At 46.2% G+C, this 27866-nt stretch overlaps 1 protein-coding gene across 1 annotated transcript in view; it reads right to left on the reverse strand.

The window, feature by feature from the left end:
- Positions 1-6303: 6303 nt before the first annotated feature.
- MZT1 (mitotic spindle organizing protein 1) overlaps positions 6304-27866 on the reverse strand; it is an 88349-nt gene continuing 66786 nt past the window's right edge. The window contains exon 3 of the mRNA XM_085621998.1: positions 6304-6986. Coding sequence (XP_085478124.1) covers positions 6963-6986 — 24 coding nt within the window. The 3' untranslated portion in view covers positions 6304-6962. The remainder of the gene's footprint in view (positions 6987-27866) is intronic.

A 27866-nucleotide genomic window follows, 5' to 3' on the forward strand; every position in this document is an offset into this window, starting at 1 on the left:
CAAGCGCTTGAGAAAGAGCTTGCCTCCTGCTGAAGTCTCAGGGACAAGACTTCACCCACCAGCTCCCCAAGAGTTCTTTGGAAGTGCCTGCAGTTGTGTTGGGCTTTCTAGGGGCTGCGTGTCGCAAGGAGCTGGAAGCGCGACACATGAAGAAGCGTGTCGCCGAACTGCTGCTGTCGCTTCACAACGCGAAAGCGCCTCGCATCACCGGAGGAGAGAATCGACGTCGCATTAGACGCCGCCGCATCATCGGAGAAGCGTGTCGCAGCCGCTGTCGTCGTATCGCTGGGAAAGCACGTCGCCACTGCAGTTGTCGCATCGTTGCCGAAGCGGCTCGCCGGCGAAGAGGATCGACGTCGCATCAGACGCCACCGCAACACCGGGAAGCATGTCGCAGGGGCTATCGCGGCTCAGAAGAATCGTTTAGTCGCCGCACGGCCGTCGGGCGTGCACACATTGTGTTGCATCAAGAAGAAGACGCCATCTTTGTTTCATGGCACCGGATCTTCATTGCATCACGGTGTTGCGGGTCGCATCGCCACGAAAGCGCAGTAAGAAACCGACACATCACCTCCCCTCGCAGAGAAGAACCGATACATCTCCTATGCATCAGTAGGGACCCGACGCATCACCGTTCTTGTGTGTAAGGAACCGACGCATCACCTTCCCTCCACCACTTTCATTGTATAGCGTTACGCATCCTAAGGTACATAGAACTGAAAGTGTAGCATTTTACATCTTAAGAGATCGAAGCTATTTTCTACCAATTTTAAAGTACAGTATTGTGGATTTTTGTCGTTTGTGGTCTTGTGTTAAGTCTATATAAAAATAATTATTTTTATACTACAACTTGTGTGGTGTCCATCTGTAGTCACTGGGTTACTGTATGTGTTCACAAACGCTTTACACACTGCCTCTGAGATAAGCCTGTCTGCTCGTGCCAAGCTACCAAGGGGGTGAGCAGGGGTTATTTTAGGCGTGTACCCCTTTACCCCGACTAGAAGCAAGGGTCCCTATTTGGTCAATTGTACCTACCTCTGCCAACTAGAGACCCCCAGTTCTAACAGGGGGCTGTAAAAATTGGTAATTAATAAAGTTGGTAAGACTCCAAGTAGTAAGATTGTAGGTTACGTTTATTCCAGTAAAGTGATCCCATTCATCCAGCAGGAGAGATCAGGTGCAACTGACAATCAACTGCAGATGCATCTCTACACTAGGTTCGATTACCATGGTGCACCTTTAAATGTAAGCAGCATCTCTGTTATGATAGATACAACTATGAAATAAGAAACTTTAAGTAATTTCAAGATATTACACACCTTCCTCCTATATACAAAACTAAACAAATAAATTGTGTAAAGCAATATACACCAAAATATATTACATGAGAAAATCGTTGAACCTTAAAAGGCAACTTTGACAACCTCTTGTTTCTCATCGCACCTCCTATTTCACTGTTAACAGTGGGTTTAGGTTGAGAAACAGGTGAGCATCTATCTTCATGGTCATACAACTTACTATTCTTTATGATCACCACTCTGCTGAGATTCCAAATGCGCGAATCCTCTGTTTTGATAGCAATGGTCAATACTTTGATCACTCTGTGGGGTTTCTGAAACAAAGGGGAAGCTTTCCTACCGACAGGAGCTCTGATCATCACTAAATCACCCACTTTGACAGAAGTGACCATCACCGCTTTTCCTTAAACGTTCCTTTATTTTTTCATCTTCTTTGACCTTCCAATCACTAACAGAGGCCTTTACACCTCTTTTAGATTCTGTGTCATTAATCCAGAAAGGGGCAACTAAAGTATTAGCATGTCTTCCTTTAAGTAATTCAAAAGGAGTTCGACCAGTTGTGGCATGGGGTGTAACCCTATAAATTTCAACTTTCCTGATGACTTCCTTTTTCCAATCTAAGCAATTTTGTTTGGCTAAATCAATGGTCCCCTTTAAAACACGGTTGAAGCGTTCCACCGTTCCATTACTCTCTGGATGATATAGAGCACACCTCTTGTGCTTGATGGAACACTTCAAGAAAAACTCTTCAATTTCACTGGAGACCAATTGTGAACCATTATCGGTCAATATGGAACCAGGTAACCCTTCTCTTCCAAAAACCTCCTTAAGAAACTATCACATGCATGCTATCAACGCACTTAGTGATTTTTACTTCTGGCCACCTGGAAAAAAGATCAATTAAGACAAAGACATAACTTTCACAACCATTTCCACAAATTGGCCCCAAGATATCAAAGGCCAGCTCTTCCCATGGTTTCTTCGGCCTTTCTCTAATTATCATGGGTTGGACCCTAGCTTTCTAACACTTTTCACTCACGCAACAAGGTATGCACTCTCTCACTAGTCTCTCAACCTGCAAGTCTATTCCTGGCCACCAATAAGTAAGTCTTAATCTCTCCTTAGTCTTAGACATCACAAGATGACCCTCATGTGCCATCTCAAGGAGTTCTTCCCGAAGTGAAGTTGGTGGGATTAATCAGGTTCCCCTAAAAATAAGGCCTTCACTCTCAGCTAACTCATCCTTTACAAGCCAACATTTCTCAAAGTTCCCTTTGACTTTCTTGACCCATTCATTCTTGAGAAAACAGGTTAATTCAAGAAATTCTTTATCTTTTGCACATTCTTCCTTTATAGCACCAACCTCAAAGGTACAAACCCATTCATTGATATAATCCTCCTCAGCTTCACCCTTATCACTTTGTACCACTAATCTAGACAAGGTGTCAGCAACACTATTCCTAGCACCAGGCAAATACTCCACTTTAAAGTTGTAACCCTGAAGTCCTACAACCCATTTGGAAATCCTTCCCGAAATGGCATCTATACCTTTTTTGCTAAATACTTGACACAGTGGTTTGTGATCCGTCCGTACCTCAAATTTCACACCCCACAGCAAGTTCTTGAGCTTCTTTATGGCCCAGTGGACAGCTAGAGCCTCTCTTTCAATCACATAATATCTCAGTACTGCACCTCTGAGGCCGCATGATAAGAACAAAATGACATTCTCTGTATCCCCATTCTTCTGTTGTAACACACCCCCCAAACCTTTCATGCTGGCATCAGTAATGAGAACAGTTCTTTTAGTGGGATCAAAAATTTTCAACTTGGGAGTTTTCTTGAGCATTTTCTTAACTTCCAGAAATTCCTTTTCACACTCATCAGACCATACAAAATTGACACCCTTGCATAACAATTTCCGCATGATTCACACACAGCCCAGCAAAGTTCTTCAGAAATTTGTTGTAGTATTCTGACATTCCAAGAAATGTCATTAGTTCTTCCTTTGTGGATGGGAAGCTAGGTCCTGGATGGCATTTACAAGTTCAGCTTTAGGCTGGACACCTTGACCTGAAATTGTGTGTCCCAGATAGTCTATTGATGACTTTTTGAAATTGCATTTATCAATCCTTACAGTTAAATTGTATTCTTTAAACTTACTGAAGACTTCCCGGAGTATCAAATCGTGTTCCTCATCATTTCTCCCATAAACTAGCACATCATCTCGATTCATTTTTACCCCCTGAACTCCTTTCAATACCTTTTCCAAAGCTCTCTGAAAAACAGATGCCGCAGACACCAGACGAAAAGGTAATCTAACAAACCTACAAGTTCCAAAAGGTGTGATGAATGCGGTCAGGTCTTTGGAATTGTCTTCCAGTTTTATTTAATGTTAGTGTCTTTTCTACTGTTGATTTAAAATCAGCCTAACACCTTGTAAAAGCATTAGCAGGTAAGATATTTTTGGTAAGGAATATTTATCTATGATGACTTGTTTGTTCAATTCTCTCAAGTAAATACACAGGCGCAGACTACCATTAGATTTCCGTGCGGCTACCTCAAGCCCTTGGAGAAACTCACAAAAGTAGACTGCAGAAAGTTCAGTCCAGTCCTTTCACTGCCCAAGACAGAATCAGCCACTGCAGGCCAACGCAGCAAAGCACACAGCAAAGTGGTAGTTCCTCCTCACAGCTTCTCCAGCTCTTCTTCTTGGCAGTCTTCTTGATCCAAAAGAGTTCTGAAATTTTGGGGTCTGGGCCCCAATAGTTATACTAGCAAATCCTTTGTCCTCTGCAGGCAGAGGGTCCTGTACCTAGTTCAAACCAGTTCTGGGTGCATTCTGCCAGTGTGCACCTTCTTCCTTTGTCAGTGTGGGCCAGGGTCCTCAGACGCACCACAGGAGGTGGAGCCAGCATTGTGGAAGGCAGGCACAGCCCTATTCAGACCCAGGTGCTACTCCTCCCATCCTTCTATGTGCGGATAGGTCTATTCAGCCCTGTGCTGACTCACCCTGTCTCCTGGAGTCTCCCCCAGCCCCTGTCACTCACAAACCAGACAGACAATACACAAACTAGCAGAGGCAGGCTTGATGGTTAGGTAAGAAAATAACTACTTTCTAAAAGTGGTATTTTCAAACACAGAATGTTAAAACCATCTTCACTAAAAGATGTATTTTATCATTCTGAGTTCAGGCATACTAAACTCGAATTCCTACCATGTTCCCTGGGTCAGTTAGAATTATAGGATGCTATAATCAAACTGCCCATTCTGGCCTATAGGGAACAAGTAGCCTGGCAATAGTGAAAAACGAAGTAGGCTGTAGTTCACTATCAGGACATGCCACACACATCAGGGCATGTCCTACCTTTCACATACAATACACCCTGCCCACAGGGGTACCTTGGGCCTACCTTAGGGGTGACAAACATGTAGAAAAGGGAAGGTTTAGGGACTGGTGTGTGCACTTGCCAAGTCGACATGGCAGCCCCAGGCTGCACACAGGCTCTGCAATGGCAGGCCAGAGTTACTTTATGGACTGTTTGCCTGGGTGGCCCGATCCAGTGCTGCAACCCACCAACAGCATTTGATTTATGGGCCCTGGCACTCGCAGTGCACTTTGCTAGGGGCTGACACATAAATCAAAAAGGCCAATCATGGAAACACTAACCCATAACACATTTTACCACAGGAGCACTTGCACTTTACCACTGGTCAGCAGTGAGAAAAGTGCGCAGAAATCATTACACCAGCAAAAACAGAGTCGAAACCGGGAGGTCAGAGAGCAAAAACTCAGGGGAAACACGACAAAAGATGCCCAAGTCTAACAGGCGGGTTATCAAAGAAATGGTGTGGGAGAAGGTGCCAGGCATGGCTGGGCACCCCATTGAATTCTTTGCTGCATGCGGTGAGCAGCTAGCTCTTTTCGCCTGGCAGCAGTGTACAAGACGTCCATGGAGCGGATTTGACGGTCATCAACCTTGTGTGCGGTGCTGAGCAGAACATTACCTACACCATGCAACGACAGCGAGAATGTTGCCTCGTAATGGTCGCTGTCCTTAATGAACGTGGATTACAAGATACATAGTCGGATATTGGTCAATAGGCTGCTCATGACAAGACCTAATCCACCTGGACCAGTAGCTGTTCATTCCCATGTATAGCACGACTAAAAATGCTCCAGGTACTGCATCGTCCTATGTTGGACTGTCCTACAGCTTTAACGCTGGCGATAGATATAGAAAAGGCCTTTGACTCCCTGCAGTGGGAATTCGTATCTGTGATTATGGCAGGTATAGGCTTCAGCAATGAATGTATTTGCTGGACGAGACTGCTATATTCTAGCCCGATAGCCGTGTGAAGACTGGCAGCATCATCTCATATTAACTAGTTTTTTTCAATCAACATGCTCTATAAGCTCCTATAGTTCAGCAGTTTGCAGTTGAAACATTTGAATTTTGCAGTTGAATGTAGGGATAGAGCCAAGTACTGAAGTTCCGGTTTATAGTCTGAGAACAGGATCTGCTAGTAGGTGCGGCAATCGTGATTCAACGGCAGTTGATCAGGTTGATCTATACTTTGCTGCAATGATGGTATATCATGTAAAGACACGACAAAGTGAACATGGTTCGATATCACACATGTAATACAAAATAAAAATAAAAAATGGTGTTAAAAAAAAAAGTAAATAAAATGTGCCACTCAATTAAAATGTGTATTTTGTATATATGTCACATACAATCAATGTTGTGTCCTTTCTGTTCATGCTAATCACACTATCGTCAAAACCTGGGAGCATTAGCAGACTATGTAATCCACACCTTTAACAACAAATTCAGAGTCAGTGCTTCTTTTGTTGCTAAGCAGTAATCGATACATTGGAGGTAGGATGAAAAGAGTAAATAATTGAAGGGCTGAATGGAAAATAAGGAAGTGAAACGTGGCATAAGTTAAAAAGGAGAAACCATGGGAGGAGAAAATGACAAGTACCAAAAAGACACCCACCAACTTCACTGTTTAAAAAAACAGTATTTATTTGCTTCAACAACAGAGGAACATGATGCGGTCTGACCTCAGAAAAACTATTCTCTCTTGGGTTCTTAAGATACACAAATTTCTCAAAGCAAAACTGATTGCAAACAGTTATGTGTAGTGAGGTGGTCAATGGCGCAGGCTCTATAATACATACATAATCAATATCTTTTCTGCTAAAAAAAAATTCTGTTATCGGTTGAACAGCTTCCGATTAGAGACCAATAATTTTCTGCTCCGAATACGATAACACACAGTCAGCCGCAATGCTACAAACTACTGAAATGTTGCAGTTTCTGGAACAAGATACTGATGCGTGATAAAAAGATTTTTGTTCAATTACATTTGCTGCCGTTTAGTATCAGCTGAGTATTCAACCATAATTTTACCGTTGAAAGAAGTCGTTCATTATATGCATAAATAGTACATGTGAGTTGCGTTAAAATAAATAAAATACTTGTGAAACACGTGCTTTTAGAAAAACGTTTTCTTTTAAAAAGAAAAAAAACACTTCAGGAAATTGCTCAACGTCTACAAATCAACAGCAGCATCAAGTGACGCCAATAACCAGAAGAATTCAAGTTATTTTTCAATCTGAAGAGCTCTTCTTTTCAACCAGGATACCTTTCCATGACGTCAGCTTGTCAGATTTTCGGAGGCCTGAAAAGATAAGCAAAATTCTAAATAAATACGACCTAGCATGGAACTAAAAACTTTAATATCTTTTCTTTACTTTCATTCGAAAAAAATAAATACAATTGTTCAGAAATTCTATTTCAAGTCCGGTAGAATGCAAATCTCAGTTAGGTTTCTGCCTGTCACACTGCAATAATAAGTCTATCCGGAAGTAAGTTGTGAATGGATAGTTTCAGAAAACACTCTCAATGTGAAAACATACCATAAATAAACAAAAAAAGGCTACTCACCTTCCTCAAAGCTCTGGCTAGTAAGACCTAGACAATGAAGTATGTATCAACAACGTTTCAGTAAAAGCATCAAAATAACTGAAGATGGCTGACTGGTAGTATTAGAAATAGCCACTTTCGGTGACATTACCAGGCCTGCATATATGTGTGCTAAAGAACAATAACTCGCCTTTAGGTTTCAAATACGACTCGATCCCTGCGCAGATTTGCTCCCTCATATACAGAGAGGTCCTCTTTTCAGTTTTAGGGAAATATACATAAATTCTAGGACCAGTCACTACATTTTTCCAGCAAATAGCCAAATCATTAAATTGGTAGAATTGACTTCCAAGCAGTTCTGACCTTTTGGGAGCAGGTGCAGAATGGTCACACTTTTGTGCCATAGTTGTGGGTGCTCCAAACTGGAGACGACCCAGTTGTAAGGAGCATCACTACATGAAGACTGTCTAGAGGTCAGCCTGGGAACGACACATGAAAGAAGAACCAACACAAACCGGTTCCGCGAATACAACATAAAAAGCATCTCCCATCTGCTTTGACTGTATAAAAGGGGGAGCTGCAGACCTACTTGTCCCAGTCCACAGATTCTTGATCAAGGAAAGGAGCGCTCCTCGGATAACTCTTTAGACTGCTGTACCACCAGACAGCCAGCTTCCCAAAGGTGAGTGGACATCACCTGGAGTCTGACCTGAACGAAGAGCTGTCTCCCACGTCCTGAAGCACCTAGAGGTTATATGCCTTAGAAGAAAGGGAAGGTGTGCAACAACCCTAAAGAAGGAGCAACCGAACAGGCTGACCATAAGTAGCTGCCCGTATGCATTCAGTGAGGCGAGAGAGAGGGGGTCTTAGCAGCTCACAGCCCAAGTGCAAACTCTCTTGCCCTGGTCTAGGGCACTGCCCCTGAATTTTGGCTGAGCAGACAAAGCCGTTGTAACCTTGAAGTTGTGCCGGAGTGGCCTGCACAACAGCTCTGCTCTGAAGAGTGCCCAGTCAGACTGTGGCACTATGAACTTTATAATTGTGCCTGAGCAGATTGGACCGCTGCAGGCCTTGAAATTGTGGCTGAAGCTGAAAAAACACTGCAACGACTGCCTGGAGCTCCCAAGGACAGCACCGCTGCCTCATCGCTGTCAGTAGAGTTAGAGCTGCACTGCCGCTAAAGAAGTACCAGCAAACAAGAGAAAAAGATCTAACAGGATAAATTTACTAAAGATTTAATAGAAAGAACTTTTCAATAGTTTCTTATAGAGTAAATCGAACTATGCATTAAATCATTCATTTTCCACACTGTCTTGTGGTTTGCGGCTGTGACCCAAGGCATTCACCCAAGAGTTGCCGCTGTTTTATGCAATTTACAGTTTCTTACATGGTGACTGACCCCTCCTTTCCTTGAGTAAAGGATTTGTCAGTCATTGCTTGTATAATGTTCACCTAGCAAAAGATTGAATTCTTTGAATATGTGAAGATTTTATAAATATACAGTCTCTAAATAGTTTCTTGATTATTCATTACAACCTGTGTGTATGGGGTTGTTTGTTAGACTATTGGTGTTGAAACCCTAAAAAGTTAAAACATTGTCTGTATATATTTTTTTGTCTGTGTCTTTTTTTTTTTTTTTTTTAAAACCTTTATTTATGCATAGTAAAAGAACAAATACGGGCCTACAACCATCAGGCCGGCCACAATACGGTTGAGCACAGAGACAAACAGTACATCCCCTGTGCGTCAAGGTCAAGATTAGCAATAATTCAGGATTCATACACTGGAGGGATCCTTGACACCAGGGGAAGGAGAAGTGAAGGTTAATTTTAAGGTTTTCAAAAAAATTTTTATCGAGAAAGAAATCAGTAAAGGATAGAAACAAGGAGATTCGAGTCCGCGAGTCGGCTTCATACACTGGAGAGCAGCAGCATCATTAAAACAGCCATAGAAAATCTCATACAGTAAGGCGATGCAGTTAGATAACAGGATCATCACAGTAGTAAATACGCACCCCCTAAAAGCCGCCCCCACTCAATCCACCCCACACCCGGACCCCGAATCGAAACAAGTATAGCGCAGAGACATGAAAGAAAGAGGCCCATAGAACTAAAAAGAAACAGTAAATTACCCCCCCACCCTACACCAATGCGGAGGCTATGGCCTGCCCCCCCCCCAGCATAGTGCCTGTCGCCCAATGAACCCGAAATATAGACGAGAGAGAAAGTAGGAATAGAGCAAAGAAACTAAGAGAAGAAAGAAGAAAGGAGGCGGGGAGGAGCCCACGTATCCTCGGAGCGCCCGACACCACCGGCCAACCAAGCCTCCACACACTGAAACCCCACTACACCCAAAGGCGGTCGTGTGAAGATAGCATGTAACAACAAGGAAATGAAGGCAGACAGATCGCGACGAGTGCGCACAACATATGCAAACAATTCCAGTCCCAGTCCAGCCCGTCCGTGAAACTATGATGATAGAAAGTAATCTAGCCCTGGCCCGATCGCGGGCTTACGATTAGACCCGCCCCCTCGTGAATGCCCCGCATCCCGAACAGACAAAGACAATATGGCCGCTTGGAAGAAGATGGAGAAGTAGAGTCACAAAATGGCCGCCGATCATCTATTGAGGTCCCCTTGCACACCATATAAAATCCAGACCTGGCTTGTAAAGTACATGAGTTCCACATAAAAGGAGCCGTAGGCCACCGTGAACGGTTCCTCGAGGTCGTCAGGTGTAGTTCAGCTGGAAGGTCCTGCGGGCACGGTGAGGCAGGCAACAACAAAGCAGGCAGCAATGACCGGGGAAACAAAGTATCCGCCATTGAGCAGGAGAGCGATTGATCCTGAGCGCCGGGAAAGCCAAACGCAGACACCAGTGGAGCACCGCTACACCCAGTCGTTACTTCCCCGCAGGAGGACCACAGCACTGGCAGACACACGTCTTGTTGATCACAAACGGGGCGCTCACGACCCGCAGCAGACAGTGTAGAGTCGAACCGCTCACTCAGCGTTTGCAAGCAGACACACAATTGCAGACGAAAGTCCCGCAGGGCAGCCAGAACGGAGCCGTATGTCAGCGGAAGCTGCGCCCCCACAGCGGCAGCAATCCGGGACGGCACTGGGGAGCTGGAGTCTGGTAGAGGGAGGGCGAAGCGGGCAGCGGGCGAGACCGGAGCATCACCCCCCAGCAGCGAGCAGGCAATCAGCGCCATGTTTTACCGCTGAACGGTACCGTGGCCAGGGGGGAGATCGTGACAAGGAGGCAATTCCCAACAGGTCTGCGCCGCAACAGGTGAAAGCCAACAGTCGCTTCCCCTCCCTCGGGCTCTCTTGCAGCCGACTAGACCATAGAAGAAGGGGGTCTGCAGCCTTCCACAGCGTGGTCCACAGAGCGGGGTAGGAGACCCGTCACGCCGGGGCTTACCCTCTAGCTCCAGCCCGTCAGGTGCAGGGTGCAGGAGGCGTCCGGGCGTCTCTCCCCCGGCTCCCCCGGCGACCGTCCGTGGCGTGAGGCGGGATCGGGACCTCGGGGCTCAGATTTGCACCAGCGGGTCCGGTGACTGCGACGCTTCCAGGGGGCCGGCCGAGGCCACAGTAGAGCAGGGGTCCAGTGCGGGGAACAAAGGCACCAAGAACTCCGGCATCCGGGCGGGCTAAGACTTCGGGAAAGCGGCGGCGCAGTCAGCGCGTCGTCGCACGCGTTGCACCTCGAAAATCGGCAAGGATAGGAATCAGGATGATAGTCTGAGGCCAAGGGCCGACGGAGCCGGGCGCTCAAGCGACTGCTCCGGTCGCCATCTTGGCTCCTCCTTCCGTCTGTGTCCTTCTTGACTGCATTACAATTGATAATAGTTGTATATAAAACTAATGATTTAGTGCATAGTTCGATTTACTCAACGTATTGCTAACCAATGCTAAGTTATCTCGATTAAATCTTAGGTGAATTTATCCTGCTAGAGCTCTTTTTTCCTGGTTTTTGGTGTAGCCCAGGCTCTAGAGGATGATATAGGCTCCCCCCTTTTTTGTATTTTCAAAAGAAGCACCCGCTGCAGCACCATGATCTCCGACCCCACAATTCACATGATGCACAGAAGACTGCCTGAGACAAGCTGAAGACCATCAACGACGCCGGAGCCTACCTTCCAGAACAAACGCTGGGTGGTGGCCTCCGTAGCTGCCTCGGAGGACTGTAACCGAGGGCTGAAGCACTCACAGCAGGAGCTTCTCCTCCTGGAGGAGGGAGAGAGAACCAGATGCGGGTCCGAGCCTTAATCTCCCCTCTGAAGAGCGCACATTGGAGAGAAATGAACATGGACCAAGTGAATGCACAAAGAGTAAAAGGGGAGGGGAGCACTGCAACTGAAACCTGTCATAAAAGGGGCAGGAGAGAGAGAGAGAAACAAGAGGAAGGAACCATGTTCCAGGGGTACAATGGTCTCACTCGCCAGCAGGTTTTGTACCTGTAAACCGTAATGTAGAGTATTTTGGTTAAATTGAAGTATTGTCTTTTTTATAAAAGATAAGGACTGGGTTGGACAATACTTTATTGTGCTGCTGGGTGACTACTGAGTTCTGAGCTTGAAGCACCGCTATATTACTAAGAAGCATGGGACTGCTCATCGTCACCAACACAGCGAGTCAAGTGCTGAAGGGTTTGTACTTGACCCAGTTTTCAGAGCCACAGTGGGGCAGACCCTAGGACATCTGATGCACAGGAATTCTGCCTCACAACTTAGGCCCAGTAGCTCCTGCTTGCCCCCTCCCCCGTGGAGATTGTCAGTCACTCTCTTATTCCTGGTCTAAAAACGGTGCATTTGCCCTTCAAAAGTAAGGATTAGTCTCCAAAATGTAGGCTACGCTCTCAGACAGGACAGCAACCATCCTTTTTAGATCCTGGGCAGAACACTGGCAGGGATACTGTAGTTTTAATGGAACAGTACCGAGCTCTTCAGTGATGGAGCAAGGTTTCGTAAGGAAGAAACTTGCTCGGATGCAATCCTCTCCAATAACACGTAAAACTTTAATCAACCTGTTTGTAAATACTAATGAACAAGTTACTTACCTTCGGTAACGCTTTTTCTGGTGGATACAGTATCTGCCTGTGGATTCCTCACCTCGTGAATATCCCCTGCGCCAGCAACATTCGGAAACTTTTGTAGCAGTCCACGCCGATGAGGTTGAAGACAACGTCACAGAGACACGGCTCCGCTCGCGACTCCGCTGACGTCACCGGCTCCATAAGAAGACCTTGTCGGCGTGATGACGTCAGTTCCGCCCTTTTTTCCGTGCCTTCGAGGCACACGGACGGACTGACAGCAATATATACACAGTATACACAGTACATGATATGCACAGCAACACACACAGTGTGGAGAATAAATAGCAAGGCACAAGAAATAACATAATGCCTTTGACAGTAACAAAACACATTTGAAATACCATCAATAGAATTACAGGTATAGAAGGATGGACAACGGGGAGGCGGGTGGGTCAGTGAGGAATCCACAGGCAGATACTGTATCCACCAGAAAAAGCGTTACCGAAGGTAAGTAACTTGTTCTTCTGATGGATACATCTGCCAGTGGATTCCTCACCTCGTGAATAGATTCCACAGCAGTCCTCCCTCCCGGAGGAGGGTGTCCACCCTTCTATACCAGAAAGTCCTGAAGGACGGATCGCGCAAAGTGTCCGTCCCTCCTGACCTCGGTGTTTTTTTTTTTTTTTGAACAAACAAGATCTTTATTGGAATCATCAGTCGTACAGCTCAACCACTGCCTACATCCCTTCGGGCCGGCAAGGCCAAAGTAACAGTGCTAGGTGGCATGTAGGGGGCTCACCTCGGTGTCTAAGCAATAATGTTTTGCGAAGGTGTGGAGGGAGGCCCAAGTTGCCGCCCTACAAATGTCCTCCACAGGAACACCCCTAGACAAAGCAGACGTGGAAGACTTTGCTCTAGTGGAATGAGCTCTCAAACCCTCCGGAGGTTCCTTACCAGCCAGGGAGTAGCATATCTTGATGCACAAGCCAATCCACCTGGAAAGTGTGCGCTTGTGCACCGCTCGACCTTTCCTGCAGCCAGCAAAGCCCACGATCATCAACCCTGAAGTCCTTTGTCCTGTCCAGGTAGAAGCTCACCGCCCTCTTAGGGTCCAAGCGGTGAAGCCGCTCCTCCTCCTTGGAAGGGTGAGGGGGAGGATAGAAGGAAGGAAGGGTAATGGACTGCCCCAGATGGAAGGGAGTTACCACCTTAGGCAAAAACGCAGCCCTGGTCCTGAGTACCATTCGGTCAGCATGAACAGTGAAGAATGGGGGTTTTGAAATTAGAGCTTGAAGCTCACTTACCCTCCTTGCCGAGGTGATTGCAATGAGGAATACCATCTTAAAGGACAACAGCCTCAAGGGACACTTGTGTAAGGGCTCGAAGGGAGAACCCATAAGATAAGTTAATACAAGGTTTAAGTCCCATTGAGGCATAATAAAGGGAGTTGGAGGAAACTTGTTTGTAAGGCCCTTTATAAAACGAAGAACAATAGGTGACTTGAATAATGACGGCTGATCCGGAAAACAAAGGAAAGCCGATAAGGATCCTTTCACAGTAGCCACAGCAAAGCCTGCTGAGCAAGTGAAAGGGCAATCTGTAGAATGTTAGATAGACGAGCCTTCAAGGGATCAATGGACTTCTCTCCGCACCAAAGCACAAATTTAGACCACCTATATGAATATATAGATTTGGTGGAATGACGTCTGGCAGACAAAATTACATCTACCACATCAGGCGGGAGAGAATAAGAATTCAGGTTGCCCCGTTCAATCTCCAGGCATGAAGGTGTAAGCTCTGGAGGTGGGGGTGTAGAACCTGCCCCTCCGACTATGAGAGGTCTACCCCCAGAGGGAGACGGAGCGGAGGGTACGAGGAGAGGTGGAGAAGATCTGTATACCACACCCTTCTTGGCCAATCCGGGGCGATCAATATGACTTGGGCCCGGTCTTGGCGAATCTTCCTCAGAACCTGAGGAATCAAGGGTATGGGAGGAAACGCGTAAAGGAGTCGAGAGCTCCAACTCAACTGAAACGCGTCCCCCAACGCTCCCTGCATCGGATACTGGAGACTGCAGAATGACGGGCAGTGAGCATTCTCGTGAGTGGCAAACAGGTCCACCCGAGGAGTTCCCCACATCCGAAAGACGTGACGAACTACCTCCGGATGAAGCCTCCACTCGTGATCGGCGGAGAACCGCCGACTGAGACTGTCTGCACGTACGTTCAGCACCCCGGCCAGATGATTTGCCATCAGACAAATCTGACAGTCCTGAGCACAGGACCATAGACGCAGAGCCTCTCTGCAGAGACAAAGAGACCCCACCCCTCCCTGTTTGTTTATATACCACATCGCGGTAGTGTTGTCCGTCAGGACTTGAACAGACCGACCGCGAAGGGAAGGGAGGAAGGCCTTGAGCGCCAAACGAATCGCCCGCAATTCCAGAAGGTTGATGTGAAGCAACCTTTCCTCTGGAGACCAAAGACCCTTGATCTCCAGATCCCCCAGATGAGCACCCCACCCTAAGGTGGATGCATCCGTTATCACTGTTGCCACCGATGGAGGTAGATGAAAGGGCTTTCCTTGGGACAGATTGCCCTCCACGCTCCACCAAGATAGATCCGCTGCAGCTTCTCTGGAGATCCTCACAGACTCCCTGAGCTCTCCCTTGTGCTGATACCACTGCTTGCGGAGACACCACTGGAGCGCCCTCATGTTCCACCTTGCATGGTTGACCAACAGGATGCAGGAGGCGAACAGACCGAGCAGGCGAAGGACCTTCAGAACTGGAACGACCGCTCCGTTGTAAAATAAAGGAATCATTTCCTGTATGTCGAGAATCCTTTGAGGAGGAGGGAATGCTCGACAAACAGTAGTGTCCAGTACCGCACCTATGAACAGGTTGCGCTGAGAGGGCACCAGGTGAGACTTGGGCACGTTTATCGAAATACCCAATTTGAACAACAGCTGAGTTGTATCCTGCAGATGACGCAGCACCTTCTCTGGCGACTCCGCCTTGATCAGCCAGTCGTCCAAATAAGGGAAAACCGAGACCCCCGACCTTCTGAGATGGGCTGCCACCACTGCCATCACCTTCGTGAAGACTCGAAGTGCCGAAGTAAGATTAAACGGAAGGAACGCAAACTGATAATGTTGCGACCCTACCGTAAACCGGAGATACTTCCTGTGCGACTTCAGGATGGGGATGTGAAAATACGCATCCTGAAAGTCGAGCGACACCATCCAGTCCTCCTGATTCAGCGCTTGAAGAACCTGTGCAAGGGTGAGCATCTTGAACTTCTCTTGCTTCAGATAAAAATTCAAGATCCTGAGGTCCAATATCGGACGCAACCTGCCGTCCTTTTTCGGAATCAGGAAATACCGGGAGTAGCATCCCTGACCCCTCTCCTGCTCTGGAACCACCTCTATCGCACCTTTTTGAAACAGCTTCAGGACTTCCTCCTGCAGGAGAAGACGGTGGTCCTCAGAGCAAGCACCTTGACAAGGAGGGTAGTTCGGAGGGAACTCCCGAAAGGGAAGGGAGTACCCATTTTATACAAGATCCAGAACCCAGAGATCTGTAGTTACAGACTCCCAATCTTGCAGAAAATGGGTAAGCCGGCCCCCCCACAGGACCAGCATGATCCGGAATGGCGGATCTAGGGCTGCTTTGCGGTGGTGGGAGGGGCTGAGGAGGAGGAAGAGGAGGAGGAGAGCTGACGGCCACGTGAGCGACGCCTGATTCTTCCTCTGTAACCTCTAGACGAGGAACCTTGCTGCTGGGTCTGTCTATAGGATCGAAAAGATGTCCTTCCGAACCCTCTATATCTTTTAAAAGACCCCCTCCACTGAGACTGCAGGCCCAGAGATTTAGCTATCGCCTTGCTGTCTTTGAAACGCTCCAGAGCAGCATGTGCCTTTTTGCCAAACAGGCCAGATCCATCAAATGGCAGGTCCAAAAGAGTCGATTGCACATCCTGTGAAAACTCCGAAGATCTTAACCATGTACTCCTTCTGGTGGCGACAGAAGATCCCATGACTCTCGCCACCGAATCCGCCGTGTCCAACCCACTCTGGATCACCTGGCGTGCAGCCGCCTGGGCATCCGACAAGATTTCATTGAATCCAGCCCTATCCTCCTTAGACAGTTTCGGCGCCAGTTTCTAAGCCGAATCCGTAAGCGCATGCACATATCGTCCCAAGAGGCAAGTTGCATTTGTTGATTTAAGTGCCATGCTGGCCGATGAAAAGACCTTCTTGGCCGACTGATCTAGTTTCGTAGCCTCTCTGTCACCAGGTACCTGCGGAAAAGCACCCCTGGACTTCCCCGAACAAGCTGCCTAAATCACCAGGCTCTCAGGCGAAGGGTGTGATGTTAAAAACTCAGGGTCCCCTGGGGCTGCTCTGTATCTCCTAGCAACAGTCTTGGAAACCGCAGGAGCAGAAAAAGGCTTACGCCAGACCTCTACCACAGGGTCAACAATAGCCTCATTGAAGGGAAGCAATGGCTCCGACACTGCCGTAGGAGAATGCAATACCTCAGTTAATATATTTGACTTAAACTCCGTAGTAGGCAACTGGAGATCAAGCAGTTCCGCAGCCTTCCTGATAACCGCATGATACGGCGCTGCATCCTTTGAGGGCTCATCTGATGGAGGAGTGATCTCCCATTCTGGAGACAAATCCAAACCACTTGCGTCCTTTAGCTCCTCATACACCTCATCTGACTCAACCAACTCTCCCTCTTCAGGTTCAGCTTCCTCCAAAAGATACCTCCTTTCATCCACCACTCTGTGCCTTCCTTCTGGATCGAATCCGCTCCAGCGGCGTCGGCGGCGCCGTGTTCGAATCCGCCGGCGCCGGCAGCGGCGTCGAACGTGGATCCACAGGAGCAGCCGGCGTCAAACGAGGTAGAGGCGGCGCCAGTGAAGAGGGAAGCGGAGTCGACGTCCTCGGCGCCGGTAGATGCCAAGACGGCGTCGCTTGAAAGAACGGCATGAATGGAGCTTGAGGATAGACCTGCGGCACTCCCAAGTTAAAAGCCATTGGACCAATCGGACCCGCAGGTGCACCAGTGGTATACATGGCCCTCGAAAATACCCCATACATTGCATTTAGATAATGCGAGGGGTCCTGACCTGGTCCAGGGAAAGCAGGGTACTGGTCAGGCATCACCGGACTCGGGCCTACCGGCGCCGACGGTGGAATAAGCGGCATCGCAGGCTCACCCGGGACTGGAAGATCCTCACCCGGGGCCGGAGATGAATCCGCAGCCGGAGATGAAGCCGGCGTCGGGGATATCACCGGAACCGGAGATGAAGTCAGAGCCAGCGAAGCCACCGGAGAAGAAGGAACTAGAGGTGAGGCCGGGACTGGAGAAGGAGACACAGATTCCCTCCGACGCCGAGCCGGCGACTTCGACTTCAGGGCCGAACTCTTATCGGAGTGATGCCGTGAAGAATGCCTCCTCTTCTTCTTATGCTTCTTGCCTCTCGAAGCATGTCCCGAAGTCGATTTGGACGCCGACCTCGACCTGGACTTTCTCCTTCCTCTCTTTTCTTTCGTCATCCTGGCGATGAAAAGCTTTGCCTCCCTTTTTTTAAGAGCTTTAGAACTCATCTTCCGGCAACAAGAACAACCCTCCACATCATGGTCGGACGAGAGACACCAAACACAGTCTTCATGTGGGTCTGTAATTGACATGTGCTTGCCACATTCCCGACAGGGCTTGAAGCCCGACTTCCTTGTCGACATATTTCTCGAAAGAGAAACAGAGAAAACCAGAAAAACACAAAGTAACAGTGAAGCTACCAACAGCAATTCCCGAAATCCGTTGGCGTCGACGGCGCGGAAAAAAGGGAACTGACGTCATCACGCCGACGTGGTCTTCTTATGGAGCCGGTGACGTCAGCGGAATCGCGAGCGGGGCCGTGTCTCTGTGACGTCGTCTTCGACCTCATCGGCGTGGAATGCTACAAAAGTTTCCGAATGTTGCTTGCGCAGGGGATATTCACGAGGTGAGGAATCCACTGGCAGATGTATCCATCAGAAATTGCATTACACAAAATATATCGTATCTATGGGATACTTTCATATGTGTATTATTAACCAGTAACCTGAGTGTCTTAAAATGGCCGACAAAACGCTGGAATTTCACTGCGTATGCGTCTACTGCATCTACGTAGTATGACGTTTCTATGCTTGGAGGGAAACTTTTGCAGCTGCGCAATAGCTCTTAAAATTAGCCGCTTGAGACTCACATGCTACTGCTTAAACTAAACCTTGCAAGTTCTACTAAATTGCTAATGCGAAAGATTATTATAATTAAATGGGATTATAGAGTATTGATAAGTGGTATACAGTGAATCCATTTATTTTCCTATTCTAACATGTCTTTTTCTGACTTTATTATTAGTTCATATTTGGGCCTTGGAGGGTGACTGAAATTCCTATCCCACCTGATCTGTGCACACGCGCACTAAACCCTGCCCGGAACTATGATGACACAGTTGAAACCCAGCCAAGGACAAGCTGAAGGAGAATCCCATGAGAACTTAACCCATCGACCGGGACAAGAGCAACAATTAAAACAAAGTGTATAAATTGTATTGATCCTAATATGAAATGCGGGTGGGAATAAAGCTTTGGGAAAGTAAATTAAGGGGCAGAAACATAGAACAAAGAGCCTAAAGAAAAATATTACATTTAATATGGTGTGATGAACCCACCTTCTTGCCCTGTCCAATCAGAAGTAGGGGGAAACAAGATATTGAAACATTCGGGGGTGGTACACAAACACAGAATAGTATAATTGAGGTAGGTTAGTTAGATGTCTGAATCCGACCCGACACGTATGCTGCCACAGACGCTGTCCGAGATGCTGTCTCAGACCTTGCAGATACCAGAGAGCCTGCTCGAGAGACTGAAAATACTGAACGATAATCCAATCATCTAGAAGGGGAATTGCGGAAGAAAGATCGATGAGAGTAGTGCCAGAGAGGGTGCGACGCTGGTGTTGCACTTAGAAGAGGTCACCTTCCCAGTTCTGAACTTGTCCTGAACCTCTGTCTTCCACCTGTCCCGGTGGACTCCGTCTGGCCCATCTTCAAGGAGTTGGGTTCATCTATCACCTTAGGTAAATATAAATCTGTGAAATCTGTCCTTGTGCCTGCTCTCTTCTTCTCCCTTTACAGGTACTGTCATCATAATATTGTACTGAGACTTATTATTTGAACTAAACTTGATTTCTTCTTGAATGAAACTCGATGTTAACATGTTTTTGATCCTTGACTCACAAAATTATTGATTAGATAAAACTTTTAAAACTCTTCGCGTCTGTGATTATTGGAGAAACCCTTTTGTCCAGAGGAAATTTATTGTTAAGGATTTTGGATTGGTATGATTTGGGTAAAGATAACAAAATATTGCAGGTAAAACAAAATTGACTCCGGCGGTATTACAGGTAGGGGTGGGCGGAATTTGCGAAATTGACTTTCGCAAACTATCGCGAAATTGCTCAAAATCTCCGCGAGCACACAGAACTTTCGCGAAGATGCGGAGATTACTTTTTCCGCCCGTTCGCGATGTGTTTTTGCGTGCTCGAGGGGAAATTTACCTCTAACTTGCCCATGCGGTCGCTAATGGGCGCGGCCATCTTGCTCGCGATGCTCATTTCCTGTTCCAGGTCGAATGACGTGTTTGCGATCGCAAACTCTAGCGGGATAGCGAGACCGGCTACCAACAATCCAACATCTCGTGGTGCACGTGAACGGATAGGAAAACTCGTCGGCGAACGCAGGGACCCGGTAAGTCGCTACCGCACGCGAGAACGCATTTTTAAAGCGCGAACAAGAAAAATACTTCCATATGGCGGAAGATTGCGAAAGTTTTTACCTTTTCACGCTCTCTGCAGAACGCGAAAGTGTCAAAATATCGCAAATTCCGCAAGCGGAACGAAATTTTCGCCCAGGCCTAATTACTAGCTTATTGTATGAATGTATATGGGCCCAGGTGAGTATATTGTGTGTGAGTGTAACGACAAGCTAGTAAACTGCGGGATCAGAATTTCTTGGTAGCAGAGCTATGGTTAGGGTTCTAGTTAGGTAGAGAAATTGTGGATTGAATTATTGATTTATGCATTAACACCGTTATTCGGTTGTATTCTGTTCTATGTTGTCTGGAAATTCCCGGGAATATTGAATAGCGGTTGGCGAATGGAAGCCACACTGCAGTGAGGTCACTTGTCTGGATCAAGAAGGTGCTGAAAGTTATGCAGGACTAGAAGCACTGATTTAGGGATTATTTTCCTTCGTATAAAAGTGAGAGTAATTGGTAGCAAAAGAGTTCGCTGGTGAAACTTTGGTCTTATATCACCTAGAAAGGGTAATACTGAAGGAGTAGCAGGATCTCTGATGCTTGAGTGAAGAGTAAGCGGAAAGGTTTTACTCGCAGCAAAAGAAATAGACTATTCTTTAAATTTAGAGGATCAGACAAAGTAGCGAATGTTTCTAAGTTGTTAATAAAATTTTCACATAAATTGTGAGAAAATAAGATTTCGCATTACCTTGTAAAGGACGGGCGAGTGCTGCACTTACCTCACAGAGGGCCGCGCTGGAATTGGTTGTAACAGCGGGCGTGTGACTGACGTGAAGAATTATAAAGAAGGGGTCAGTAGTAAGGAGTGATACGGACGTCACAGAGAGCCGCGCTAGTATTGGCTAAACGCATAGCAAAACAGAATCTGATTGGTGAGAAGAATAAGGAGCTGCGCTGGTATTGGTCAATTGTTAAAGTAAAAGCGAACATTTGATTAGTCGGAAAATAGAAGTAATAATAATAATAATAATAATAATAATAATAATAATAATAATAGATAGTGGGTCTTGCATGTGGAGACACAATCCTACTTTGATACGGAATCGTCCAGATAGAAGGTACTTCGGATTCGCCCACGAACAGTACATAAAAGGGAGATCTTGGAAAATGTACGGAGAGAAAAGGAAAATGTCATTTATGCAGAAAATTAAAAATTATTTTAAAAAAGGATAAACCCATTAAAATTAGAGAAGGGATTCTTATTCCTCCCCCGAAAACGCCCACATCTTACATGATGATGGAAAGAGGCTATCATACCTGTGTAGGGTTAGGAAATTGGATAGAACACAAAAAAGATGATGGAATACTAGCTTTTCCAGAGTTTGGAACCTTTAATGGAAGAATCCTACATAACTTACGTACTAGAATGAACGAATTAGAACCCAGACCCAGATTAACACAGAATGAGGCATTAGAAGAATGGGAGACTGAAGCATTTGAGCGCGATAGATCAAGAAGTGACAGAAACTTGAGCAGATTTTAGCTAAATTTCCAGGCGAAACCAGAGATAGGCAGATGAAACAGTGGAGACAAGCCATGGTGACAGAAGGATTATATCCTGTATTGATGGCTGAGGAACAGACAGGAGGAAAATGCACCGAGAAAACAAAGCACTTAACAATGGCAGGTAGTGGAGACTCAGAAGATGATTATTTAGAGGATATTTAATGAAAAATCCTACGCCTTATCAAGAAAGATCTAATAGAACTACCCAGAGTGCCCCAATTCTAGATATACTTTTAGTTCCACAGGTAGTACATGAAAAAACAATGGAGAGGGTATTACAAGAATGAGAAAGGGAAGCGTTAAATAAGAACTTAAGTGAATTCATACAGAAAATTACTCAGTTAAACACGCATCCTGAAGCTTTGACTATCCCAGTGACCATAGGTCCTGTTGTCCCATTGTATTGGGATAAATCAAACTGTCCTAAAACACCCGTCATGACTACACCCATCATTGAACCGAGAAAAGAGAAATCAATAATTCATGACCAGGCCAGTGAATGTGAGTCAGTGATTTCAATAATGGACTTACCAATAAGAGGGCAAATACAAGACACACCAAGAAGAGTCACCCCAGGTTGCTCAAAAGAAGTACGAATAGAGACATCCACAGGGACGAAAAGTGCCACAATAGTAACCCCAGGGGAAATAGAAAGATGGGCACAAGAAATAGAAAAACCAAACCCACCACCAAAATTATTAGATATTTTTAAATTAAGGATTGAATAAGAAGAAATGATAGCTGGGAATGTAGGACTGGATAGGTTAAACATCTATAGTGAGGAAGAGTTGCTGTTCATTTGCAGAAGCATAACCAGAAAAACAAAAATATTTCATGAAAAATTGACAAATTTGGCCTCTGAAATGGGAATAGAGATGGGGAGATTCAAGGTGTTGCAGAAACCCTATGGAGCAGAATTTTCTGATAAAGATTTGGAAAACATGAATATGTCAAGAAGAAAATTGCAGATAAAGGAGTTGATGACAATATTACAAAAATGGGGAGATTTAGATAGATGGAAAGTTAGATGGGCAAAGAAAAAAGAGGAAGCACAGACAAATAGATCGACATCTGAATATTTGATGAAAGAAACAGAGAAGGCTGAAAGATTGTACCCAATGAGAAAGGTTCCAGGAGGGGGATATGTACATGTCCCATGGACCCGATAGGATATTTTATCATTTACTAATGATTTCCCTAATTTGAGAGAAAAGCCAGTGGAATGGTGCAGGCAAGTTGAGAGGTTTGTGAAGGTCTCAAAGGCTTTGTTGAAAGATTTGGATGGTTTATTTGACATAGTGGTGCTTGCTGATTTGTGAACAGAATGTAAAATTACAGTTGATTGGCCTAGGGATGAGTACCCAAGAGATGAAAAGACAGGGGGTTATGAAGACATATAATCAAGTAATCACTTTCTTAAAAGGGAAAATTCCCCCAAAAGGAAACAGATTGGATAAAGATAGATAGAACAACTCAAGAAAAGAATGAGTCTGTACATGCGTACTATGAGCGCCTTTTACAGGTGTTCAAGCAGTATAGTGGATTTGAAAATATTGGAGATAAGGACAGGACTCATTTTGTGTATCGGTTTGTGTCCAGGTTACGGCAAGAAATATCCCAAATGATTAAGCAGCACAATTTGTGCTGGCAAGTGAAGCCCATAGATGAGATCTTAAATTATGCAAAGTATTGTGGAGATTACATTGAAAATAGACAAAAGAATTTAGAGGAGAAAGTGATGTGGGCTCAAGTGAAATTAGCAGAGCAGCAAGAGCTCCAGCTACAGAATTAGGCAGGAAATACAGGAAGGGGGCAAGGTCATGGTGAGAATAATGAGGGTAAACCAAAAGGGCGATTGAGCAGAGAAGAGGCAAAGAAAAAGTTTCCCTGTTATGGGTGTGGAAAATTGGGGCATTGGAAAAACGAGTGTAAAAATGTACAGAATAATAATGGCCCAAATCAAAATTTAAATCCACAGACGCAGAATGAGGTTGTAAACCTACAGTCAATTGCCACCTGCCCCTATGCCAAATTTTGTGAGTCAAGCAAAGTACAGTACAGACACGGGATTTCAAGAAGGAAGTGGTAAGAAAAAGTTTGTAACATCGCAATTTCTTTTGCAGGATTCTTATTTTGATGACAGCACCTTATGACGCTGCCTGAGGGGGGAGGAAGAGGAGTGCGTACTTGGCGCATCCTTGCCGGCAGATCAGTCAGGTCCATATACTGATGGTAAGGTGGAAGGAAATTACATTACCTTTTTATTGGACACTGATGCTACCCGTTCTACTGTGAGAACCCCAGACATGCCAAACCTACCCCTCTCGGGAGAAGCAATCCAAGTAGTGGGCGTTACTAATACACAAATTAGAACCCCTATTACAAAACCAATGGAGGTATGTATTGGCAAATTCAAAGAAATGCATACGTTTGTAGTGTGTGAATCCAGTCCTGTGAACTTATTAGGAAGGGATCTATTGTGCAAGATGAATTGTACCATATTTTGCACACCGGATGGTGTTGCTATTCAGACTCCAGACGAAGATGGAGTGTACAGAATCATGCTAGCAAAGCAAGGAACAGAAGTAGATTAATTATATTCTGTAATGACCAAAGAAGATTTACCAAATGAGGTCAAAACAACAGTGAATCTTGAAGTGTGGGATTTTACAGGAAAAGGGGTGGGATTAATGAAAAATGTGGATCCTGTAAAAGTGACTGTAAAGGAGGGTGCAGTTTACCCAAATACTTGACAATACAAAATGAGTCATGAAATAAAAGCTGGTGTTGCAGCAGAAATTGATCGAATGGTTGAACAAGGCATTTTAAAAGAAATTACGAGTAGTCCTTGTAACTTAACTATAATTGGCATCAAGAAACCTAACGGGAAATATAGGGTAGTACAAGATTTACGAAAGATAAACAAGATTGTTGTGCCATGTTGCCCTATAGTACCTACCCCTGCAGTGATTTTGTACCAGATACCATGGAAGGCAGGATGGTTTACCGTAACTGATTTATGCCATGCCTTTTTCTCCATTCCATTGCATCCTGATAGTCAGTTTTTATTATCTTTCAAATTTGAGGATCGTATTTATGTTTGGAATCGCGTCCCTCAAGGATATACTGAAAGTTCTTCGATTCTTTTCTTTTTAAACAATTTTTATTGATAACAAAAAAGCATCGGGTCAAGACAGTGTACATGCATCCTTGGCTAGGCAAAACAACATGACAGTGATTCGCAACATACTCGGGCACCGGGGTACACACTTCCACTAACCCCCGCAATTGTTTCGTCTGTTATACTGGCAACATCCTCGCAGGGTCAAGAAGATAGGAAAAGAAGTATTTGGTCAAGCTACAGAGACGTCCTATCATTGGCTACCCGATGTGGAGGCCACCACAGTCCCTCCCAGCCTGTTCATCAACTCTCACCTTTCCCTCCTCAATTCCACCGTGGGAGAAATACAAATATCACCCCTATATTTGTTCCACTTTCCCCATTTGTGGTCCCACTTTTTGGGGCAACCTCTCCCTTTGAACAGTTTTTTCGGCAATCATGGCATAGTCCATACCAGTCGCCCAGTTCCTCACCCGTGGCGTCGCACCCAACCCCCACTTCTGGGCAATATTGCGTTTGGCAATTGCCCATCCCATCATGGCCCACGATCGTTCCGCTTGCGAGAGGTCGGTTGCCTCCCAAATATTGAGGAGACATAGTTTGGGGGACGGATGAATAGGTTTACCACACGCCCTGGCTAGCTGTCGGGTGACATCTGTCCAATACTGTTGTATGTGAGGGCAGTCCCAGATGTGTGGGAATGTGCCGGTCTGGTTACATCGTCGGAGGCATAGCGGGTCCGGTCTCCTACCCAACCTAAACAATAATTTGGTGTTGAAATAGACCCTGTGAAGCACTTTGAGCTGTACCAGTTGAAGTCGCATAGGAATCGGCACTTGTCTGGGAGAAGCGAGTGCCTCTCTCCAGTCCTCATCATCAATCTCCCCCAGATCGTGTTCCCAGCTCGACCGTAATTTCAACATTGGGTCAGTTCGGTTATTTACTAATTTTTTATATGTTAGGGAGATGGCTTTACGGTCCATCGGATCTAACAATAGTCGATCCCGTAGAGGCGATGAGTCCGGAAGGAGGGCACCCCTAGGCAGGGTCAAGTCAATAGCATGGCTAATTTGGAGATACCTAAAAGTCTCCAACGGCGCAAGGTGGTACTTAGCTTGAAGATCGGCAAATGTGGCCTTTTTCCCTTTTACCCAAATATCTCCTACCCTGGAGATCCCGATCATGTACCATTTATCAAACCCTGGACATGTACTGAGACGACCCAATATATCCGGTTCCCACAACGGAGTAGCCTTGGTGAGACGGTTATGCCACCCCAGCTTTCGCTGAATTCCGTGCCACACTTCCACCATACGAGCCGTGGGGCCAGTCATCTGTAGCTTCCGATGCTTCGTATAAAGTACCCTGTTGTAACCCCCCTCCCCATAAACCAATGATCCGTTCTGAAATTAGGATCATCATCTGGTCCAAAATCCCATCGGTTGATGGCAGTCAACTGCGACGCCTGATAGTAGAGGCGCAGATCCGGCGGCCCTATACCTCCATCATACCATCCCATGGTGAGTTTATTTATGGCTACCTGTGGAGGTCGACCCTCCCACAGCACCACCTCCTCAATTTGTGAAAAATAGGAGTTAGGTACTGGATTAGGAGCATTTTCCAAAGTGTAAAGAAAGTGCGGGAGGGCGAGCATTTTAAACAGGGAGGTGCGTCCCAAAAGAGTAAGGGGCAACGACCTCCAATGAGTAAAATTCGACTTCAAGCACTGAAGGGGCGCCTTCAGATTCCACTCATAAAACAGATTAACACCTGAGGCAATAAAAATGCCCAGATACCGAAAACCTTGTGCAACCACTGATATGTCATAACCTCTAGGGCTATATGGGGGGTCCCCCCAGAGTGCATACATCTGGTATTTGGACCAATTTACCCGATACCCCGAGTGCGCGCCAAAGATGTGAAAATGTGTAACACCCATTGTAGGGAGCGTGCTGGAGAGGCCAGATAGAGCAAAATGTCATCCGCGTAGAGCGATATTCGGTCCTCATTCTCACTAGTCCATTTAATGCCCTTTATGCCCGGATCCCCCCTGATCCAGGCGGCCAGTGGCTCCAAAACAATGGCAAAGAGGAGCGGTGACAGCCGGCAACCTTGCTGTGTGCCCCGACGGAGGGGAAAAGAGGCGGAGCGATGATTGTTAACCGTGACGTGCACCATGGGCTGTGTATATATTAACCTGATCCAACCAATCAGTTTGGGTCCAAACCCCATGCGCGCCAGGACAGCAAAAAGATATTCCCATTCGATAGTATCGAATGCCATGGTAGCATCAAGTGATAGTAAGATCGCTTCCTCCTCTAGAGTATCCAATTGCCCCATAACCCCGTGTACACATCGCAGATTTCTAGCCGTATTTCTTCCGGGCATAAAGCCCGACTGATCTAGATGGATTAAATCATTAAGATACGGGACTAGACGATTGGCCAAGACTTTGGCCAGAATTTTTGCTTCCACTGTAAGCAGCGAGATAGGGCGGTACGATTTGCAGTCTTACGATGGCTTACCGGACTTGTGGATAACTACAATAGCCGCGTTGCGAATATCGGCCGGAAGCAGCCCAGAGTCATAGCATTCATTATATAGGTTTAACAAGTGGGGTGCAAACTTCGTAGCCATTGGTTTAAGTAGCTCGATAGGTAGTCCATTAGGACCCATCGCTTTACCTGACCGAGCATCCAGTATTGCTTTTTGGACCTCTCCCACGGAAATATCCGCTTCCAGCACCTCCCTATCCTGTTGCGAAAGGCACACTACGTCTATGGTAGCAAGGAGGTCTGCAGACATTGAGGCTTGTGAGGTCTGCGGGACCCGATACACCCCCTCGAAGTGAGACGCAAAGACTTCCACAATCCCCTGGGGGTCCGTTATCAATACGCCGTCCGGGCCAGTTATTGCTTGCACCCACCTCCTTATGTTCCAGCCATGCCAGGAGCTTACCCGTACGCTTACCCTGTTCATAAATCCTATGACGCGTGGCTAGGGAGCGCATAGTAGCCTCCTCCAGCAGAAGCTGTCTATAGTCTTGTCTTTTTATTTTGATCCTTTGTCGGGGTTAGGATCCTGAGAAAGGGT

The sequence above is a fragment of the Triturus cristatus genome, chromosome 8, assembly GCF_964204655.1.
Source record: "Triturus cristatus chromosome 8, aTriCri1.1, whole genome shotgun sequence".
Taxonomy (NCBI): domain Eukaryota; kingdom Metazoa; phylum Chordata; class Amphibia; order Caudata; family Salamandridae; genus Triturus; species Triturus cristatus.